The sequence below is a fragment of the Manduca sexta genome, chromosome 22 (genome assembly GCF_014839805.1).
Source record: "Manduca sexta isolate Smith_Timp_Sample1 chromosome 22, JHU_Msex_v1.0, whole genome shotgun sequence".
In the NCBI taxonomy this organism is placed as follows: domain Eukaryota; kingdom Metazoa; phylum Arthropoda; class Insecta; order Lepidoptera; family Sphingidae; genus Manduca; species Manduca sexta.
The window spans coordinates 9,376,209-9,396,522 of record NC_051136.1 but is presented as its reverse complement, the minus strand read 5'-3'; the positions used below and the strand labels follow the sequence as shown (position 1 = coordinate 9,396,522).

General features: G+C 32.5%; 3 protein-coding genes across 5 annotated transcripts; 2 read left to right on the top strand and 1 right to left on the bottom strand.

Annotated features, from left to right (window-relative positions):
* The first annotated feature begins 3,044 nt into the window (after positions 1–3,044).
* Positions 3,045–4,461, top strand: LOC115445862 (RING-box protein 1A). Its single transcript, XM_030172337.2, has 5 exons — positions 3,045–3,296; positions 3,385–3,412; positions 3,489–3,610; positions 4,065–4,150; positions 4,347–4,461. Exons 1-5 carry the CDS (start codon positions 3,204–3,206, stop codon positions 4,357–4,359), a joined length of 342 nt encoding a protein of 113 aa, XP_030028197.1. The 5' UTR covers positions 3,045–3,203; the 3' UTR covers positions 4,360–4,461.
* A 3,031-nt stretch (positions 4,462–7,492) lies between these two features.
* On the bottom strand, positions 7,493–11,831 carry LOC115445850 (histone-lysine N-methyltransferase KMT5B). 2 transcript variants are annotated; one of them, XM_030172322.2, is made up of 3 exons: positions 11,574–11,831; positions 10,932–11,261; positions 9,071–10,846 (listed from the first exon to the last, which is right to left on the bottom strand). In XM_030172322.2, exons 2-3 carry the CDS (start codon positions 11,250–11,252, stop codon positions 9,071–9,073), a joined length of 2,097 nt encoding a protein of 698 aa, XP_030028182.1. In that variant the 5' UTR covers positions 11,253–11,261; positions 11,574–11,831. The 2 variants fall into 2 exon arrangements, with proteins under 2 accessions (XP_037297176.1, XP_030028182.1); XM_037441279.1 differs by lacking the exon at positions 11,574–11,831 and having other exon boundaries at positions 7,493–10,846; positions 10,932–11,252.
* A 498-nt stretch (positions 11,832–12,329) lies between these two features.
* Positions 12,330–19,877, top strand: LOC115445828 (mitochondrial ornithine transporter 1). 2 transcript variants are annotated; one of them, XM_030172286.2, is made up of 7 exons: positions 12,330–12,486; positions 13,811–13,894; positions 14,499–14,743; positions 15,499–15,645; positions 15,886–16,018; positions 18,399–18,596; positions 19,686–19,877. In XM_030172286.2, exons 2-7 carry the CDS (start codon positions 13,825–13,827, stop codon positions 19,805–19,807), a joined length of 915 nt encoding a protein of 304 aa, XP_030028146.1. In that variant the 5' UTR covers positions 12,330–12,486; positions 13,811–13,824; the 3' UTR covers positions 19,808–19,877. The 2 variants fall into 2 exon arrangements, with proteins under 2 accessions (XP_030028146.1, XP_030028147.1); XM_030172287.2 differs by lacking the exon at positions 12,330–12,486 and adding an exon at positions 13,330–13,486.
* The last annotated feature ends 437 nt before the right edge of the window (positions 19,878–20,314 follow it).

The following is a 20,314-nucleotide window of genomic DNA, read 5'->3' as shown; positions in this document are numbered from 1 at the left end:
GATTTCGTTTTCTTGGACGACATAATTATTCTAGTTTTTTTTAATTTTAAAACCAAACTACCGAAGCGATGTTGAGAAAAAAAATTTGGGACCAATCTGGAGAGAAATTCTTTCAAATAAAAAAAGAATTTTCCAAATCGGTTCATAAATGAGCGAGTTCTGAGGTAACAAACATACAAAAAAAAAAATTTTACGTCGAATTGATAACCTCCTCCTTTTTTTTGAAGTCGGTTAAAAAATAATAAGATACGATAAGAAATAAGTTAACATCAGTGTATACTTTTTGCATGCATAACAAGATCATATAATGTTTGACTTATAAAAAAATATTATTATTACTAACCAGCTAATGTTCATTAGCATGAGTTCTTTTACTTAACTGGTGCATTAACGAGAAATCCCAAACCAATTGCGATACAGCGAGACTGTTTTAAGAACCATTATATCTTTTATATGTATTTTTTTTTCTACAAAATATATCAGCTTACAATAACTATGTTCAGATTTTCCGCCTTTTGTACAGATAAATTTATTAAGACTTAAATAATTTTGTACCTAAAATCATAATGACGTTGTAATAGTAAGTTTATAGGAGTTAGGAAACATGTTATTTTAAGTATAATAAGTAGTTACATAAATATGTATAAAAAATTTAAAGATGTTTTTTGTTTAGATGTGAGTTAGAAGTTAACACATATTCGCCAATTGGATTTGAATGTATTTTGATGCACAAATCGACCAAGATGTAGACTAACAAAAAAGCAACCTAATCTGGAAAAAATACACAAAACGATTTTTATTACGAAAGATTTCCATTTTCATCAGTATGATAAGGCGTTTTGAATCTTGAGTTATCAAAGTTCTTATGTATCCACCAGATGGCGGTGTATGTATATTTACAAGGGAGGGATTTTTAAAACGAAAACCGTGAAAAAAATATAATGTCTAGTACGGGATAATTATTCCATTGCGAAAACATCAACAGGGCACAAAGAAAACAATTTAGAAACTACGGCACAGTTTAAATCCCGTAAGATTTTTTTTATTATTTATTTTATTCTTATGAAGTCAATTGATATTTCATTAGAAACCTATCTAAATTGACCAATAAATGTGTTATTATGTTTACCACATTTTTTATGTCACTTTGCACACTATGATAATATTATTTTGTTTACTTTATTGCGAAGTCCTTTTGTTTTTTTTATTTATTATAAATGTTATGTGGATAGGAGATATAAGGTCAGTCGGGGGAAGTGCGCCATAAAATTTTCATAGCTGGATTCAATGCAAAATAATTTCTTTTTGTGCTGACTTAACAATGTAATTTTATTAATTTAAGAATATTTGGTATTTTGTGATAACAACCTATAGCCATTCAAGGAAATCGGACCATAAATTAATAATATTTTGCTCAAAGTAAAAAATGGTAGTAGGCGCACTTGCCTCCGGAAATGGGGTAAGTGCGCCTGCGTAAAAAACGCCAATATGAAACATTATAAAGAAAACACTCACTTTAGTCCATAGAGAAATAAGTTTTACTCGCATTGCTCTTGGATAATTTTTAATCACTCAATATTATAACAAACTATGGCTGTCAAATCAAATTCGGGGTAAGTGCGCCATATATACGTAAATCAGGGCTTGAAAACATTTTAGAATTTGTTTTGATATATAATTTTTTGCTATGTTAGAGTTTTGTGAGCGGATTTGTTGGAATAAAAAAATGGTAGCCCTAATATAAAATCCATTTTATTTCTAAAAACTAAAAAAAAACATACAAAAATGTAGGAATTAACAATTTTGAATGCGTTACGAATGTTTACGAACGTTATGACATTTGATATGTTTTAGCTGCATTATATCCAGATAACGTGCCTGATCGAACAGTTGCAACCTATTCACGTAAAGTTGCTCTAGACTAAGGTATTTCAGTTTTTCTTTTGTAAAAACGAATTAACTAATACGCCCTTTTATTTAAGTCGGCTCAAAACAAAATACCTTGAGTACAAAAAAATCTGCTGTTAAGTATAACATTTTAATAATAATAATTCATATTAGTAAAACTTATTCTAAAAAAAGGTTGGTTATATATGGATCAGGGGCAAGTGCGCCATACGACTACTAACTGTGGCGCACTTGCCCTACTCGACAATTTTTAGGTACATTTTTTCGCATTGCTAAAAAATCCTTTATTTTAGTATATATAAATAAAATTTAGGCAGGAAGTTAAAATAAAAGGTTTAAACTTTGTATTCACCTTACTGGTTTACAGAAATATGTTAAATATCTTGAAATATTTGATGTTATCTTTCACGGGGTCATCTCGGTTTACAGGTCTAAATGACACTTAAAATAAAATGGCGAATAAATCGTATTAAAATGAACATAGCCATTTATGTTTTTTAGTGGAACTGTGTTTCAGTTAGTAGCATAGATGTAAGATTGCGGTAATTGTATAACATCAATAGTTCTCGATTTTTTTAGGGCAGGTGCACTTACCCCGTCGGCGCACTTGCCCCACCTGACCTTATTATGTTGCGTTGTATAATGATGCGCAGTTGCGGCCTTAGCCGGCGCTAAGCACCGAGCGGAAGCATAAATAGGTCCTCAATTATTTATGTTTGCGCCGTATGAGTATTCCGTAAGCTATAGACCACAGGCCATTGTTCCCTTCGGCCCCTTAAAACCGTTTCTGAGAGTTATTATACCAAGAATGACTCAACGTTTCAACCATCTACAACACTGTTACCGGTACCCGTCACAGTATTTTCCTGAAAAAAATAATATACACGATTATTTACGACTTTAAAACACCAAGAGGTCCGAAAAACAAATATGTTTGTCATACTTTAAAGATTGCCACTTAAACAATAATCACGCTTGCCAAAAGGGACAAAAAGATGATAAGCGTCTCTATCTAACACATGAGTTGTACCATCTTTTAAAACTGTCATACTGTGATGGACTAATCTATAGAAATCTGTAAAACATCGATTAAAAAATTGATTCATTGAAATATCAGGGTACATCCCTATCACAACGATTGTAGACATTCGCTCTGTGATATTCTTTCCTCTAAAGTGACATACGAACAATGACTTCTGTCATTTTTTACAATAACCTCAATCGGTTTGTCAAATAAAATTGTATATACAACCCCGTTTGCTCTTTTTCTAATTAAAAATAAGGTACTTATAAAAATGGCTTCTGTAATGGAAGTTGACGAGGAAGAAGTTGAAATGGCTTCCTCCAGTAGTGGTAAGGGTGACAAAAAAAGGTTCGAAGTAAAGAAGGTAAGTCTAAATATTTGTGCAAATTCATTGCCCTATTAGATGTCTTTGTTGTTGGAAAGATGCAATTAACTATAAATTTTGATTTCAGTGGAATGCTGTTGCGCTATGGGCATGGGGTATGTGATGAATAAACACTAGTATTAAATCGTGTTTCTGTGAACGTAATAACCAAATTTGGTTTTAATATTACAGACATAGTGGTCGACAACTGCGCTATTTGTCGTAACCATATCATGGATCTCTGCATCGAGTGTCAGGCCAATCAGGCATCCGCTACTAGCGAGGAATGCACAGTGGCCTGGGGTGTCTGCAATGTGAGTTTCTTTTGTTTCAATTAAGTATATTTTTTGTTATTGTCCTGCTTTGATACCTATACTTATTTAGAAATAATGTATTTTGTGTATGTAAAGTATCTGTAACAAAGATCATTTGTCTTGACTGTGTACTATTTAGAGCAGCAATAATTTAAACATCCCATAAATACACCTCTGGTATTTGTTGTCCCCTTAAAGAATACACATCATAACATATTTTTAATTAATATATAAAACCATAATATTCCAGATTAAATGAGATAATCAAAACAAAATTATTGTATTGTTAGGGCATTCCCTAAAAAAATATTTATTATTGATATTTTTTTTCTTTAAATTATTTGAGATCGGTTGACAAATCATAAGTGAATTTGTGATAAATCGCATAACCTTACCATTTGTGGATAAAAGATGTGAGTGTCTATGTGTGTAAAAATATTTTTTTGTGTTACAGCATGCATTCCACTTCCACTGCATATCACGCTGGCTCAAAACTCGACAAGTTTGTCCCTTGGATAATAGAGAGTGGGAATTCCAAAAGTAAGTGTTGTATGAGCTAGCATACATCTACAAAAAATATTAGTATCTTAATTATACCTAGGTTCTATGATAGAACAACTTGTAAAGCAAGTTGTTACTAGCATACTAAGCTGGGTTTTAATAACAATAGTAAAAATAATAATCAATATTGTAATAAAACATATTTCTAATATTTTTTATTTTTTTTATTTTTCAGGTATGGTCATTAGATGAAACACTTTGTTATGTCGACTGGGATGAAGATGTTGTCACTACAAAAACAATATTGTCATAGATTCTCAACAATAAAAGTTCTCATAAAGATTTTTTAATGATATTTTTTTATTACAATTTTAAATATAAGAGTATAAACAATTTGCAGATTGTAAATATTTTGCAGTGTTATAGTTATTGAAAAAAGTTCAGTTATTTACTAGCAATTTCAATCATACTAAACTTGTAGTTGTATTTTGACATAGGTTCTGGGCTGACGTCTTGGGTTTGATTCCCAAGTATGTAATTTTTTTTTCTGAAGGTTACTTAAGATGTAAACTTACCCTATAATTAATTCTGAATAACCATTTTTTACATAAAGTAAATGAAATATTGAATTTTCATTTATTATCTAGACAATTAAGATGGTCAATATATTTATATAGTGGCCCGAGAAACAGGACTAAGGCCTTTTTGTAGCCTTTAGGAAAAAACGATATAGTTTGACTTCAGTGCACCATTAAGTTTGAATTAAGTACCAAAAATGTAAAAATATATTTGAGAAAAAAAAAGATGCCATAAAATAATACTAACCTAAATAAAGGTAATTTTTTGCTTAAAAAGTTATATTTATTGATAATTCTAGTTTTCCCAATAATCAATTCATACAACTTCATAGATGTGTGATATGTTTTATTGTCATTCGTTAAATAATCATCCTTGCGGACCTGAGAGTCATATTTTAAATTCATTGATGAATGTCAATCTCACTTGTGATATACTTACATAGTAAATATTTGTTACTTAATACTTTTTGTGTCCATAATTCCATGCAGGATTTGAAAAAATATGAACTCTTCATGGCTTTATCATTTAAATATACATAAACAAAAATTCTGACTGCACATAATATAATGTTTTAGCTCTTCTATATAATCCGTATCTTTGTTTTTATTAAAATCTATTGATATAAGTATATGATTATAGTATGTATGTGATGTTAAAATTAGTAGGTATAATAGGCTATCTCAACATCCTAGTGTTACGTGCCGCTATCCTAGCCGATGACATCGGGCGTTTCCGGAAGTATTCGGCTGTGCGGGCAGGCTGGCAGAAGAGAAGATATGTCACGCGGCGACTATTCTATTATTATTCTCTCTGGCTGGACGTTGTCAAAAGAATGTCTAAAATTGTATTCTGTAATTATTTTGCTAATATAATGTTTACTGTAAAAGAGCGTTTTACATTCAGAAGTGGGATTATACAAATGATAATTTGAAGTTACATTGAATTCGAATGTGAAGAGAACTATCGGAATAAATCTGTGATGAATCATTGAATGCCAAAATTAAAATTACCAGATTCTCAGATTTTAGTTACCATGGCAACGTCTACGTCTGTTGAAGTAAATATGTTGGGAATGCATATAGAATTGATGTCTGCACATTAGTACGATTAACGACATTCATAACAAAAACTTCGTTATGCCTGCTGCTTGGCTCACTGGAGAGGGTGTTTTCTTAGAAACTAAATCATTGGAGACAGGAATGACTGGAGTCATGTGAAGTCAAATTAGTGGCGCAACACTTCAGGCTGACAATGCGAACGTGCGTAACTGTTTATTTTATTTAATCTGATCTGTCTGTGGCCGTGAGCCTTTTGATAATATTCTATCTGCAGCCGTGACCATTTTGATCATATTCTGTCTGTAGCAATGACCATTCTGGTCATATTCTGTCTGTAACCATGAGCATTCTGATCATATTCTGTCTGTAGTCATGAGCATTCTGATCATATTCTGTCTGTAGTCATGAGCCTTTTGATCTGTCTGTAGTCATGAGCATTCTGATCATATTCTTTCTGTAGTCATGAGCATTCTGATCATATTCTGTCTGTGACCATGAACATATTCTGTCATTCATTGTCTGTGATCATATTCTGACTGTAGTCATGAGCATTCTGATCATATTCTGTGTGCAGACATGAGCATTCTGATTTGTGTTGCTGGGCCCTATTTGTTTAAAATATAGGTACCCAATTCAGTTCTACTTTCTCAAATTTATTTTTGTGAATATCTTACGGTATTCACTTTGCAGGATGGCCGATGTTACGTGCCGCTATCCTAGCCGATGACATCGGGCGTTTCCGGAAGTATTCGGCTGTGCGGGCAGGCTGGCAGAAGAGAAGATATGTCACGCGGCGACTATTCTATTATTATTCTCTCTGGCTGGACGTTGTCAAAAGAATGTCTAAAATTGTATTCTGTAATTATTTTGCTAATATAATGTTTACTGTAAAAGAGCGTTTTACACTAGGGTGAAAATAGCTTAAGTAATTTTTATTTTTTAGGAATGACCTTATAATGGGATTAATGAGGACCTTACATTAAGAAAGTACTTACTTAATTAGTAGATAAGTACCTAGATCACTACTTCAAAACGGTCGAAAACATTAAACTATGTAGGTGTATTAATCGCCATTCTCGGATCGATCCCTGTCATAACAAGAATCCTTCTAGGTAATATATTATTTTTAAACAATCACGCTAAATTACCAGTGTTAGGTAGGTAGCCCATAAAAATACTTATAGCTCAATCTTCGAACCCATGACCTGACTCCCAAAATAAATATGCGGCCACGAGATCAAAGACGGAATAGATAAAATTCGATATAGGACTGCTTTCAATAAACGATACAACCTTAACCAGGCTTACCCCGAGCAAAATAATGCGCTAACCGTATTTTCGGAAGCCATATATTCGAAATTTATAATACATATAAAAACAATAATATTTTTGCAATATATTATCAATCTTGTTTTATATCTTTTAATCATTTATATTATGGATATTGTTTCGTTTATTTTATAACGATAATGCCACTCAATTTGTTGATTCCGTTCATCTTCTTCTAAAGTATCCATTGTTTTAATTTATAACCAACGATATTAGATAGGCTATTTAACAATTAAAATAATTTCTAAGCATGTCCGGAAAATCTTTGTTCTGATTGATCCATTTCCGCGTTGGACGAAAAAAAGAGATTGCAATCGTGTATTGAAACTGGTGGTTAGTGTATCAAAAACAAAACATTCACAATTTAGCTTTTTAACTCATAAATCTACAAATAACATGTGAATAAAACTGCATATGAATCATGAGGCAATTTATTGTGGTAATTATTCAAATTAGAATATTTAATAATGGCTTACTTGTCAACCATACGCAACTTGTTTTGTCTATCTTACAGCTTATTATTTTACATATATTTCCCAATATAAATATCACAAAAGCTAGATTTCACTAGCGTAATAATTTACAGATTAGGTAAACCAATAAAGCCACAGCACTGCACAGAAAATGTGTTTTCGTTTCTTTTTAAAATAAATACATCATAATATGACCAATACAGTAAATTAAGTATGTACATTGTAAAATTTTGTAAGAAAAAATCTCACCAGTCCAGAATTATTCCTGTTACATCATATCCTATTAACATAATTACATGGAGAACTAAATACATAAAAAAAACTACATTTTTATGTAGCTGAAGATATAACTATCTACATTCAGCAAAAATATGTTTTATTTGCCTCTTCCTCATAAGTCGTAACATAATTATGCTCGCGTAGCCACAATGTAATGGAGATCATACATCAGGTTCACCAGTAACGTGAGCATAACTGGAGAAATGGTGCCACGCCCAAAATACATATTTTCTTCACTCCAAGGCTCTTGGTTTTCTAAATTTTATTATTTTACATTTTCAAAGCCTGAGTGTGACATGAATCATACTTTTAATTATTATTCTACCACACTATGTAGCATCAGTGATATTCTCCAATGGCTTAATTAATGCAAATGCATCAAAGACCAATTTCATAATTCACACTGAAGTGTGCAATAAAGTCCTTTTGCCTATAAAAATTCAAAACTACTTATATGAGCTTGTCTATATTATCCCTAACAATAATGAATATTTTAGAGTGATAATAGATGGCAGCGCAAGATGCGAGGCCGACAAATTCTGCTCGTCTCTATTACCTATATCGGCCATTTCGAGCCAAACCTTCAAGTGTAACTAAGTACATACATTTTGTTAGGTGCAACACATAAATGTAAATTCGCCGTCTGTTGTCACTCTTAACCTAACGTTAGGGAAATCCAATTCCACATTCCATACATACATAGATCATGATTATAATAAGACAGTCAAGGTCAAACTGTACAAACAATAAAAATCATAGGCATCTACAGAAAATAATAAATAATCACACATCAGGTTGGACTGATGATATAAAAACGTTGGTCTGTAACATATTTTAAAAGCCATATTTGCTCCTGTCAAATGGGTTGAATTTTGGGAAAATAAACATTGATATCGAACACAACTCTTTTGTACATACATTATCCTAATACTAGTCATAAATTGTTACAATGTGAATAACTTTACAAAAACAGCATTTTGTAACCAAATGTTTCTAAAATTGAGACAAAATAGGACATAAAATAACTTGTGCTAATTAAACAATAAGTAACAATGTTTCGACATTTCATTTTAATAAATATTGGAATCATCAAATAAAATCTGATGCCTATCACACAATACTCAAAATTCAGAACTTCACATCACAAAATAAATACTAGATAGATTAATTCTAGTCAGTGTCAATTTAACTAATAATTGGATAATAACGGTGGAAAAATAACCATAAGGTAGTTGCGGCTGTCAGTCTGCTGAAATAGCTCGTGGCAAGTCTATAGTACGACTTTCATTGCCAAATATTAATCTTAAACGCTTCGTTGGAGGCGCGGGATGGACGGTGTTATGTTTGCGGTGCCGTTCTTTAGATCGACGCCGTTTCTTTAAACGTCGTGCTGTTTCTGGATCAACACCTTCTAATCTTAATACTTCATACTCAGGTGTCTCAGTTCCACCCCCACAGTCCATCACCTCCTCTACAACAGGGCTCCTCTTGACCCGTAGAGTCAGCTTTAAACCTTTACGTGGTGGAGTACAAGGATACTCACTTTTATTTGAGTTATCTATCAGCCAAGGTGGTCCAGAATCAGATTCTTTTTTTATCTCTTCAGACCTGTCTGTAACCTCTACTTTTTGTATTTTGCCCATCTTGCTATCTATATGCTCACTGGGGTTCACATTTTCTCTAAAGTCAATCTCACTTTTTAAACATGCATTATCATTCTCACAATTAACATCTACGTCTTGTTCTTGGACATCGGCAACTGTTTCTAAAGTCTCTGTCTTAACTTTTATATCAGGATTTAATTCTGTCCTTAGTTGTGGAGATTCCTTTCTATCACAAATGTTACCTTTAGAATCTAAATGGGTATCAATAATATGCATAGAATCTGGCTCAAACTTTAATTCTTCTTTGTCGTCATGAGTAGGTTCAGATTTAATATCCAATTTATTCATATCTAGTGTGTTAGGTAAATCTGCTTCCTCTTTTGGTGTATTTACATTCCTTTCCAATTTAATATCAGACACAACTTTAGGACCAGTTCCAGCTTTTGGACAACTGGGCTGTGCACATGTCTCTAAGAGACGTTTGTGACTCCTCAAAACTATACCAGAGTGAGAATCTCGACTGCTACGTGAACTGGTTGTGCTACAGCATCTTGACGGTGGTGCTCCTCTCTTGATATTACCTGCTGGAACCTCTCCATTTATAGCACGAACACTATCTGTACGCCGCCTTAAACGGTCACTTCGACTAGAAGTAGAAGATTCTCTGCTTCCTTGGGTTTCTTTATCGCTGTGTCCGTCCATAACATCGGCTATACACCCTTGAGCTATCAAAAGTTCAGCATCATATTTAGTTAAACCTTTCTGTTTCATTTCTTTCATACTAAGTGGAGACACTATGTTATTTGAGTTTTGCCTACTGGTTATTCGAGGTTTATCAGGGTTTTTACCATTTGCTGTTTTTTGAGTTTGTTTTGCTTTTGTCCTATTAATTCTATTATCTGTTTCTCTAAAGCGGTATCTAGTGGCTTGTTCGTCATTGTGAGCACTTTCCATTGAAAATGCTCCTTTTGCTCGTCTTTCACAAGTTTCACATTCACAATAACAATTTCCATTTCCAAAAAAATCTTCACCATAATAACAGGTGATTTCTTCACCAACCTCTATGTCCCTAAGCACCCGAACAAATGCTTTACCTCGGTCAGTAGCCTCAAAAGTGCATGTTGGTCTACAATCATGATTTATGTATGCTGCTGGACCAAGCCATAACTGGGCACAATTTTTTCTACAACTGTACATCACTGAGAAATCATTCTTTCCTGGATGTAATAATTGTTTCTCTTCTTCTTCTGTCATTTCAGCAATACAGCCAACCAAAAAGTCAATCCTCTCATGCTTGTAAAATTTTTTAGTTGTTGAAATCTTAGCTCCAACTCTACCTTCTAATGAATATCTATAACATGGCTCTATAACGAATCCAGCCTTCTTATCAAAAATTCGCAAATAACGGTATATCTGTAAAAAGAATAGTAATGAATTATTAACTGTTGCAAAGTAATAATAAATAAGATTTGTGAACAATAATAAAAAAGGAACTAACATGTTCGCGTAATTTGGTCTGCTGATGTTTGTTTTTACTAAAATGTCGTGGCATCCATTCACCATTAGCTAATTTGGAGTAGGCTTTATTATAATCTTGTGTTTGAATAAATTCTTTTATGATATTCTTCAGTTCTTCTTTGTTTGTCTTCAAAGGTCTATAACGGATATTCATTTTGTGTGTCGTGATGCCAAGGTAAGGATCCACAATAAGCGCTGTTGCCAAATCGTCATATTCTGATAGCTCGCGAGGAGTCATGCCCATTGGTTGCATTTTATGGAGCACTTGCCTCCCTGGGTAAGACGCTGATCCAACAACCATTCTGGAGACCTGAACAACAAAGACGCGAGATTTGTACCGATATAATTATAAACTTGTAAACAGGTTTTTCAACGTCAATATTTGTTTTTTGTAATATGCCATTATCGCACTTAAAGGCAGTCACCATAAACGTATGTGTTTTACATATTTTAATTACTTTATTTTCTAAAATATAAAAGGACAAACATGGCGGCCGTACACCAAAGCCAAAAACGACACGTCAAAATTTTAACACTATTTTACGAGTATATAGCCCGCACAATAAAGTTAATAATTCACATAATATATCAGGAAAACTATTCTACTGTCCAAGACACTTACTTATATCATTGAATATACGTATAATTCATGATTATTTTTAATAACAACTTCACTATCTAGATACACCTTCAGACGCTAACTGCTAGGTTATTTACATTTAATAAGTAACGGTTTTATAATTCTAAATTACGACTATTTACTTCATTATTGCATAACAAGACTTAAACGAGAAGCAAATTAATTTATCTCAAATAAAACTCCAAGGAAAGCTGAAAAACAACCATGTTTTCGAATGGAATCCATTCATACCACATAAAATGCATTTACAAAGCCTGTTAACATCATTGAAATTTAATATTTTATTTTGTATATAATAATGAGTAATTATGGAAAAAAACAAAAATTACTTTTTATATAATAAAATATAATAGCAATTATATATTCCTAAGTAATATTATTGGTCATGGAATTTTTATACAGACTTTCTTGTCTTCTTATAACGAGCGTTATAAAAGTCACTTTGTAATTTCGTAGACCAGCATCTCTTCGTATTTATGGTGGACATTTTGTCCGTCGCCTGACCCATGTATGAGTATTTTAATGATAAAAATTATATAAAATTCAGTATTATAGACAGCTTATGCACTTTCTCGAAACATTAGAAATCGTTTTTGAGATTCGTTCTCGTCTCGTTACAAGTAACTTACATAAATTGGGTAGTTAAGGTAAGGTCTTCATTAGCCCTGTACGTCACTAACCACCAGTCATCGAGTCAAACCTCACCACCGCACTAGGTAGTACTGAGAGGTATCTAATGTCATTCGATAATTATTGACATTTGTCATTTTTCAACTGATTTACAATTAATGTCATTTTGCGCGCAGAGCTCAAATGTTGCGTGAGTTTTAAGTTGATTTTTTTCGTATATGTAAAGTTGTAAAATATAAATAAACACTAATTACTGAAACAAGCGGTAAGTTTTCTTTTATTCACTTGAATTATAAAAGTACCAAGTATTTATTACATAGTTGTTTGCAGCTTTGAAGTAAGTTTAGAACATCACATTTATCACACATTGTTATCTACATTCTGTTTTCGACTTCTGATTTTATTCAAACTAAACATATATATTCGTTCTATAATATTTCTCGTTATCTTAAAATTTATCACAACTATTGCGTATTACTAGGTTACTCTTTTCTATTAAAATGTATCGTAAATTAATGTAAATAAATAGGTAATGAATATCTGAATTGGTATAATGTTTTTAGTTAATTATATAGATTTCAAATGAATATTTGCTTCTCATCCAATTTGTAGTAAGTAATTATAAAAAATCCAACAATCTAAGGAATCATTATTAAATGACTTTATTTATCAATCTTTTCCAAAGTTAAAATAAAGGTTATTTACATAAAGTGATATCTTACTTTACTATTTTACATATTTAATTCATTTCCAAATACACCAAAATGATAAACAAAAAAAAAATAAAGAACATCATGAAATCATACATTTTAATGCTATGCTAATAACATGATGTAATTTTATTTGAGAGTGTAGTAAACATAGTCCTATACACCTATTGAATATAATTCATGATTTAAACTAAAGCTCAAACATATCATCTTTTATAATTATTATTCATTGCATTGAACTTGAAATGTATTGGTGTTTATAAATTGGATATTTTGAAATAAAAAATATTATAATAAGTTTTGTAACAAAGTTAGCAATATTATAGTTGCTTAACAAAGTGCAGGTTGTGTGTATTGATAACAATCAGCAATGCTAAATAGATCTTGAAACAACAAGAATTGCTGTTGAATGTTATCTATCTCCCTTTGCATATATGACAATTAATAATTACAACACATTCACTGAGTAGCTTAGAACATTGCATAGCATTTCTTACTATAGGCCATCAAGTAGACATATTTAATTTTAATAAAACTTTCATAAAACTGAACTATGTGAGTATTTCTCAAATAGTTTTTATAAAATATTGTTATAAAATTTTCTGTCTTATCTGTCTTTTTTTTTTGTTGTTTTAATACATTAATTACATTAAATAATATATGGAAGTAATGTATTAAGACAAACAAAAAAGTAACAAATGCAACAGAAAAAAAAAAAAAAAAAATTTTAAAACCTATTTAGAATATTTGCCAATCAAACCTAATTCTCAGTGAGCAAGTGAAACCAGTGGCCTCTCTTAAAATCTGCTTTTGCTTTATGCGCAATTTCCCTAGATATAAATCAATGACTGTGATAATATATGTCTTTTTTTTTCTCAGGAACTATCGCAAACATGACTCATTCCTCAGGATCATCAGGTAGTCTGAGGAGTGGAGTTATTGACTTCACTGCTGGCTCTCTAGGTAACAATAATTTTATTTACAATAAACTACAACTAATTCAGGGCCTCTGCAACAGCTGAAATTTTCAGTTACACTAATAGCTAACTGAAAACTGATACTTTTATTTTTTATATTTGAGTGTCTCATTTAAAGTACTATATTGTTACATGTTGAGATATGTCATTTCACAGTGTGATAAATTTAAACACAATAGGAGTTAAATAATATAAAGAAAACATACATTTTATTCATAAATAAGAAAAAGTAGGTATAGGAAACACAATATTTTTAGAAATATGATTCTGCATGGGAACTTTCTCCTTTTTTCTTTAAGTCTCCAAATATTAATGCCCTAGTTGCTGCAAGTTAGATCTTGCTTTTCCAACCCAAACCGGGATCCAAGCACACATACCTACCTACTTGGGGGTTGTCCTCTTGATGAGAAGCCTAATGCATTGTATGTTGTGTTTATGCCAATGGTGTCAATAGCGCTAGTCACTCCAATAGCGCGAGTGCAGCCTGTTATTATTTTTCTTATTTCGTGTATGTGGAACTTATGTTATTGCCGCCTCCCTGCGTCACTAATTTGTTACTAGTTTATTATAAATCTGTATTAAATTCCCAGGTGGTGTAGCTGTTGTATATGTGGGCCAACCTTTAGACACTGTAAAAGTAAAAATGCAAACATTTCCACACTTGTACAAAGGAATGTATGATTGTTTGAAAACGACTTTGAGGAATGATGGCATCATACGTGGTTTATACGCGGGCACAACGCCGGCAATCATGGCGAATGTGGCAGAAAACTCTGTACTTTTTGCAGCTTATGGTTACTGTCAAAAATTCGTATGCAGAGTCAGCGGAGTCGAGGTAATTACTTATTTTTCAAAGTTATATTCTTGTTTGGATACCTTTCATTGTTTACCCAATATAGATGTAATATTTCTTAAAAGTGTAGCATTCTTCATAAATTTTATTATGCAAAATAAAAACTTAACATGGCGCTATAATCAGTTGGGTACACATAGCTGTTCCATCTATTATGCCACCGTAATATATTTATTTTTATGTGCCTGGCTAGCCACATTTTGTTGTATTTAATGCAGATTATTTATAAGGAAATTTATAATATTGTTATCGTGTGAATAAATCTGAAAATTCACATTTGATATCAATAAATTTATCTTAGTTGGTTTTCTGGATCACATTGGTAACGCTACGAATATGGTTATGTATTCCAATATCTTGAGTGATTTTTTGTAGGCAGATAATGATTTAAATAGGTCACGCGATATCTCAGACAATTTACGTAACTAATTAGACAAAATGCGAATCAATCGTAATCAGTGAATGAACAAGAACATTTTTACAGATTTATTAAAATGGACTGCCTCGGTGGCGCAGTTGTAATGCGTGTGCGACACACCGGTCTGAGATACCAGGTTCGAATTCCGGATCGGGCAAAGTCCAGTCCGGAATTTGATGCCCGATATGGCAATAGGCTCGCCCCCTATTAGGTTATGGGACGGAACACAGTTGGCGAAAGGTGGGGTCCCGGGCAGCGTCTCTGCAACCCTTTCTGGGATTAAATCATGATGTGTTTGTTTAAATATAGCTTGTTTTAGAGTGTAGATCAGCTGTCTGCACTGGGTAACGCGTCGGCTGGATTCCTAGCGGCTTTCTTTTCCTCGTTCACACTGTGCCCCACCGAGCTGATCAAGTGTCAACTGCAGGCTATGAGAGAAGTCAATGTTCAAAGCTCACAGACAGCTGTATGATGTCTTTTTGGGTATTTATACGTATCACTACCTGTTTATTTCCTTGCTTTCAATCAACGTCATTCTCAAATGTTTACATATAAAGTACAGTAGAACGCAGTTGGTAAAATATTAAATACTGTTTCGTTACATTTATTATCTGATGTTTGTTCATTTTATCAGTGTCATTGATTAATTATTTTAATGATGTCAATGTAATTACGAACTTATATTATGTGTTGGGTTTTATCACAGATTAAAGTGACGCCTCTTCAACTTACCCAACAAATCTTTAAACAATACGGAATCCAAGGCCTTTTTAGGGGTCTTGTCCCGACGATTATGAGGGAGATGCCTGGATATTTCTTTTTCTTTGGAGGGTATGAAGGTAAATACATCTAATTTAATTTATAAATTTAAGGATCATATTATAGGAAGCTGTTTGTAAACCAATAGCAAAGCCAAATAATATTATCTTAATTGTATTATTCTTATATTAAATGAAAATGCGAAATTTTGGGAAAATGTTTGTCAGACGTAAACGCAGAAACAACAACGGATTCCGATGAAATTTTTTACACACACAAATTGTCCTTAAAATTATAGCTCTCACAGGAAATAATGAATTTTAATCTGATTTTTTTAAAATAGCGCTAGCGTCGTATAGCCGGCGCTATTAATCACTATTATAGTAGCTTAGAGACTTGTAGCGAGCAAGATCTATTACTTACCTATACCAATATGACTAACCCAGCATCCATTAATTTCAACCGAGAAGCGAGGGGAGTCGCCCGTCCCCTATCTCTCGGATTTTGTATGTCTATTGTATATTACAAAAATCTTCATATATTGCGTTACGTAATACTTGAACGGCCCCTAAGTAGAAAATTCTCAAGAGGAAAAATCTAGTATAAGGTCAGGGGGGCAAGTGCGCCGAAGGGGTAAGTGCACCTGCCCTAAAAAAATCTAAAACTATTGACGTTATACAATTACCGCAATTTTATATCTAGGCTACTAACTGAAATACAGTTCCACTAAAAAACATAAATGGCTCTGTTCATTTTAATACGATTTATTCGCCATTTTAGTTTAAGTGTCATTTAGACCTGTAAACAGAGATGACCCCGTGAAAGATAACATCAAATATTTCAAGATATTTAACATATTTCTGTAAACCATTGTTTGGTGAGTACATAATTTAAACCTTTTATTTCAACTTCCTGCCTGAACTTTATTTATATATACTAAAATAAAGTATTTTTTAGCAATGCGAAAAAATGTACCTCAAAATTGTCGAGTAGGGCAAGTGCGCCACAGTTGCTAGTCGTATGGCACATTTGCCCCTGAACCATATATTACCAACCTTATTTGAAAATATGTTTTACTAATATGAATTATTATTATTAAAATATTATACTTAACAGCATAATTTTATACTCAAGGTATTTTATTTTGAACCGACTTAAATAAAAGGGCGTATTAGTTAATTTGTTTTTACAAAAGAAAAACTGAAAAACCTTGGTCTAGAGCAACTTTACGTGAAGAGGTTGCAACTGTTCGATCAGGCACGTTATCTGGGTATAATGCAGCTAACATATCAAATGTCATAAGGCCAAATTCTAAGTAATTGAGTTATAACGCATTCAAAATTGTTAATTCCTACATTTTTGTATGTATTTTTTAGGTTTTAGAAATAAAATGGATTTTGTATTAGGGCTACTACTTTTTTATTCCCACATATCCACACACAAAACTCCAATATGAATACCTAAATACAGCAAAAAAAATCTAAAATGTTTTGAAGCCCTGGGCCCTTATTCTGTATGATAGTGTAAACGCGTAACGCGGCTGTGTCGTGTTATCTTCGAGAAATGTGTGTGGAATGGTATTCTGTAAGCCAAATTTCTATAGTCCTAAACATGATGCGTTGTGTTATGTGCTTGTTACACACTGTCAAAATAACGTGCGGGATAGAGAATAAGGCCCCTGATTTGACAGCCATAGTTTGTTATAATATTGAGTGATTAAAAATTATCCAAGAGCAATGCGAGTAAAACTTATTTCTCTATGGACTAAAATGAGTGTTTGCTTTATAATGTTTCATATTGGCCTTTTTTTTACACAGGCGCACTTACCCCATTTCCGGAAGCAAGTACTACCATTTTTTTACTTTGAGCAAAATATTATTAATTTATGGTCCGATTTCTTTGAATGGCTATGGGTTGTTATCACAAAATACCAAATATTCTCAAATTAATAAAATTACATTTTTAAGTCAGCACAAAAAGAAATTATTTTGTATTGAATCCAGCTATGAAAATTTTATGGCGCACTTCCACCGACTGACCTTACCTAGATTTATTCCGCATATTTCGCGACATACCTATTAATTACTTAATACCGAAGCTCTTTGCTGTCAGTTACACCACTCATTCCACGGCACATCTTATATGAAGGTAAAAAGTCGATTTTTATAAAACGATGTTAATTCTCAATTTAGGATAATGTAATAAAAAAAACTGTCAAAATAAGTCATTTGTAAACTTTCACTTTTTCTGATTGGTCCTTTTTTGCTATGAATACCAATGCCAAAAGCTTACAAATATCCAATTAAACACTTTTGTTTATATTATAGAGAAATTGTATCTGCCTGTAAATTTTATACCAGCTTAGAGTTACAAAAGCTACCAAATTTTATGATAGATTTTTATTATGTTAGTACCTAGCTATATGTATATTATTGTAATTGTTTATTTCTTTTATTCCAGGCACCAGAGAGCTTCTCGCAAAGCCTGGACAATCTAAGGATGATATAGGTTTTGTGAGGACAATGATTGCTGGAGCCGTTGGAGGTATTGTGTTATGGACCGTCATTTTCCCTACCGATGTTATCAAGTCTAGAGTACAAATATCAAATAAAAGTCAGAAGTTTTTAACTGTCGGCTATGAAATTGTTAAAAAAGAAGGTGAGTTATTTTTTGTACACTTAGGTATCTTTGTACCGATAATAATTATCATTTGCAATCGTACCGAATTTCCATCCCCGGATGCAATAGTGAGGGCTTACCGACTTAAATAGTTCTCGGAGACCACCGAAAATTAAAATGCTAAACCCAATTCAAACTACTATATCGACTTTAAACCCAATTGAGGTCCATCTGTACGCATATAAATTACTTGGAGACTTGCTTTAATGATTTTTCTGTTTAATAGATATTGAAAATTTTCTCATTATTCTTTAGATTATATCCTTGTTTGAGGATCTATTCGTTACAATCTCCCGCCTTTATCCTTGAAAGCCTATACAGAGTTACAACCAGTACATAAAAACCTCTGAGCTTACAGATCTGTCCCGTGACGTGATAGGAGGGAGATTATTGTCATTACAATCCGTGATAACTCATGTTTTAGAATAAAAGAACTCGCGTTATTTTTTACTGACCGCCGTAAGAATCAAAATTGGACCTCGTTTGTCAAAATTTACAGTAAGTTCCAGTACGATGCCACAAGCCTAGTGGTGCGATTAATATTCTCAGCAGTTTTCGAAAACCATGCCACAAAGAGAACATTTATAAGATCACTTTGTTTTCCGTCCATCTATCTGTCAAGACCATTTTTCTCACGAACGCGTAGAGGTATTAAGTTGAAATTTATATCTAATATGTCTATGAACTCTGTCAGCTGTGAAAAAGTCAAACTTACAGAACGTGAACAAAAATATTAAATTGTTTATGTGCCATTTTCGCCCATTTTACGATTTCAGAGGATAATCAAAATAAAATATATTATGGTAGTTCCTATTGATCTAAAATCATGAAATTTGGCAAAAAGCAATGTCTTACAGTACATTTAAATATAAATTATATATTTTTTTAATAACAAAATATCTTTAAATGGAACCCTCGGTGCGCTAGTCCAACTCCCATCGGTCCGATTTTTTTTTATAGTTTATTTACCTAATGAGTCGCAAGATTAGTGCATGCCACCGACATCCTTTGTATTTCTTGTAGAAAGAGTATGTTTTTTCATTATGTATTCATTTTTTTGTTGCGCAGGAGCATTAGCCCTATATAACGGGTTAAAACCAACATTGGTCCGGACAATCCCTGCGACAGCAGCACTATTTGTCGTTTATGAATATTCAAAGAAGTTCATGCATCAAGCATTTGGTGACTAATATCTAGTTTATTTATAAACTGTTATATTTTATAATATAAGATTATAATAAATGTTTTTGAAAAGTATAACTATGTATTTTTATAATTTAAAACCTTGTTAAAAGGAAGAAATGAATAAGAGATATGTAGATGAATGAGGTGGTCCAGCAAACACTTACAGAGTATGATAAAATGACGTAGATACCTCTCGGTCCTATGACAGACTCTATTATGGATTGCGATCACATGCTGATTGTGTCCATATAAAAACAAAATATTATGTATCAGGTAACGCAGGGTAGACCGCGTTCAAAATATTTTTTATATCATTATTTGACTTTTGGTGATCGCTCTACCCCATAGAGGTTCGTTTTCGGTATAATTAGATAACAACACTCCAGAATACCTAATGTACCGTAGTTTTCTATATATAATTGAAAGAATTTTTAGAATCTGACCAATATTATCCTCTTGATCCAGGCTGAAAAGGTAATAAGTCTTTATCATAGTATGTATGTAAGTAAGTA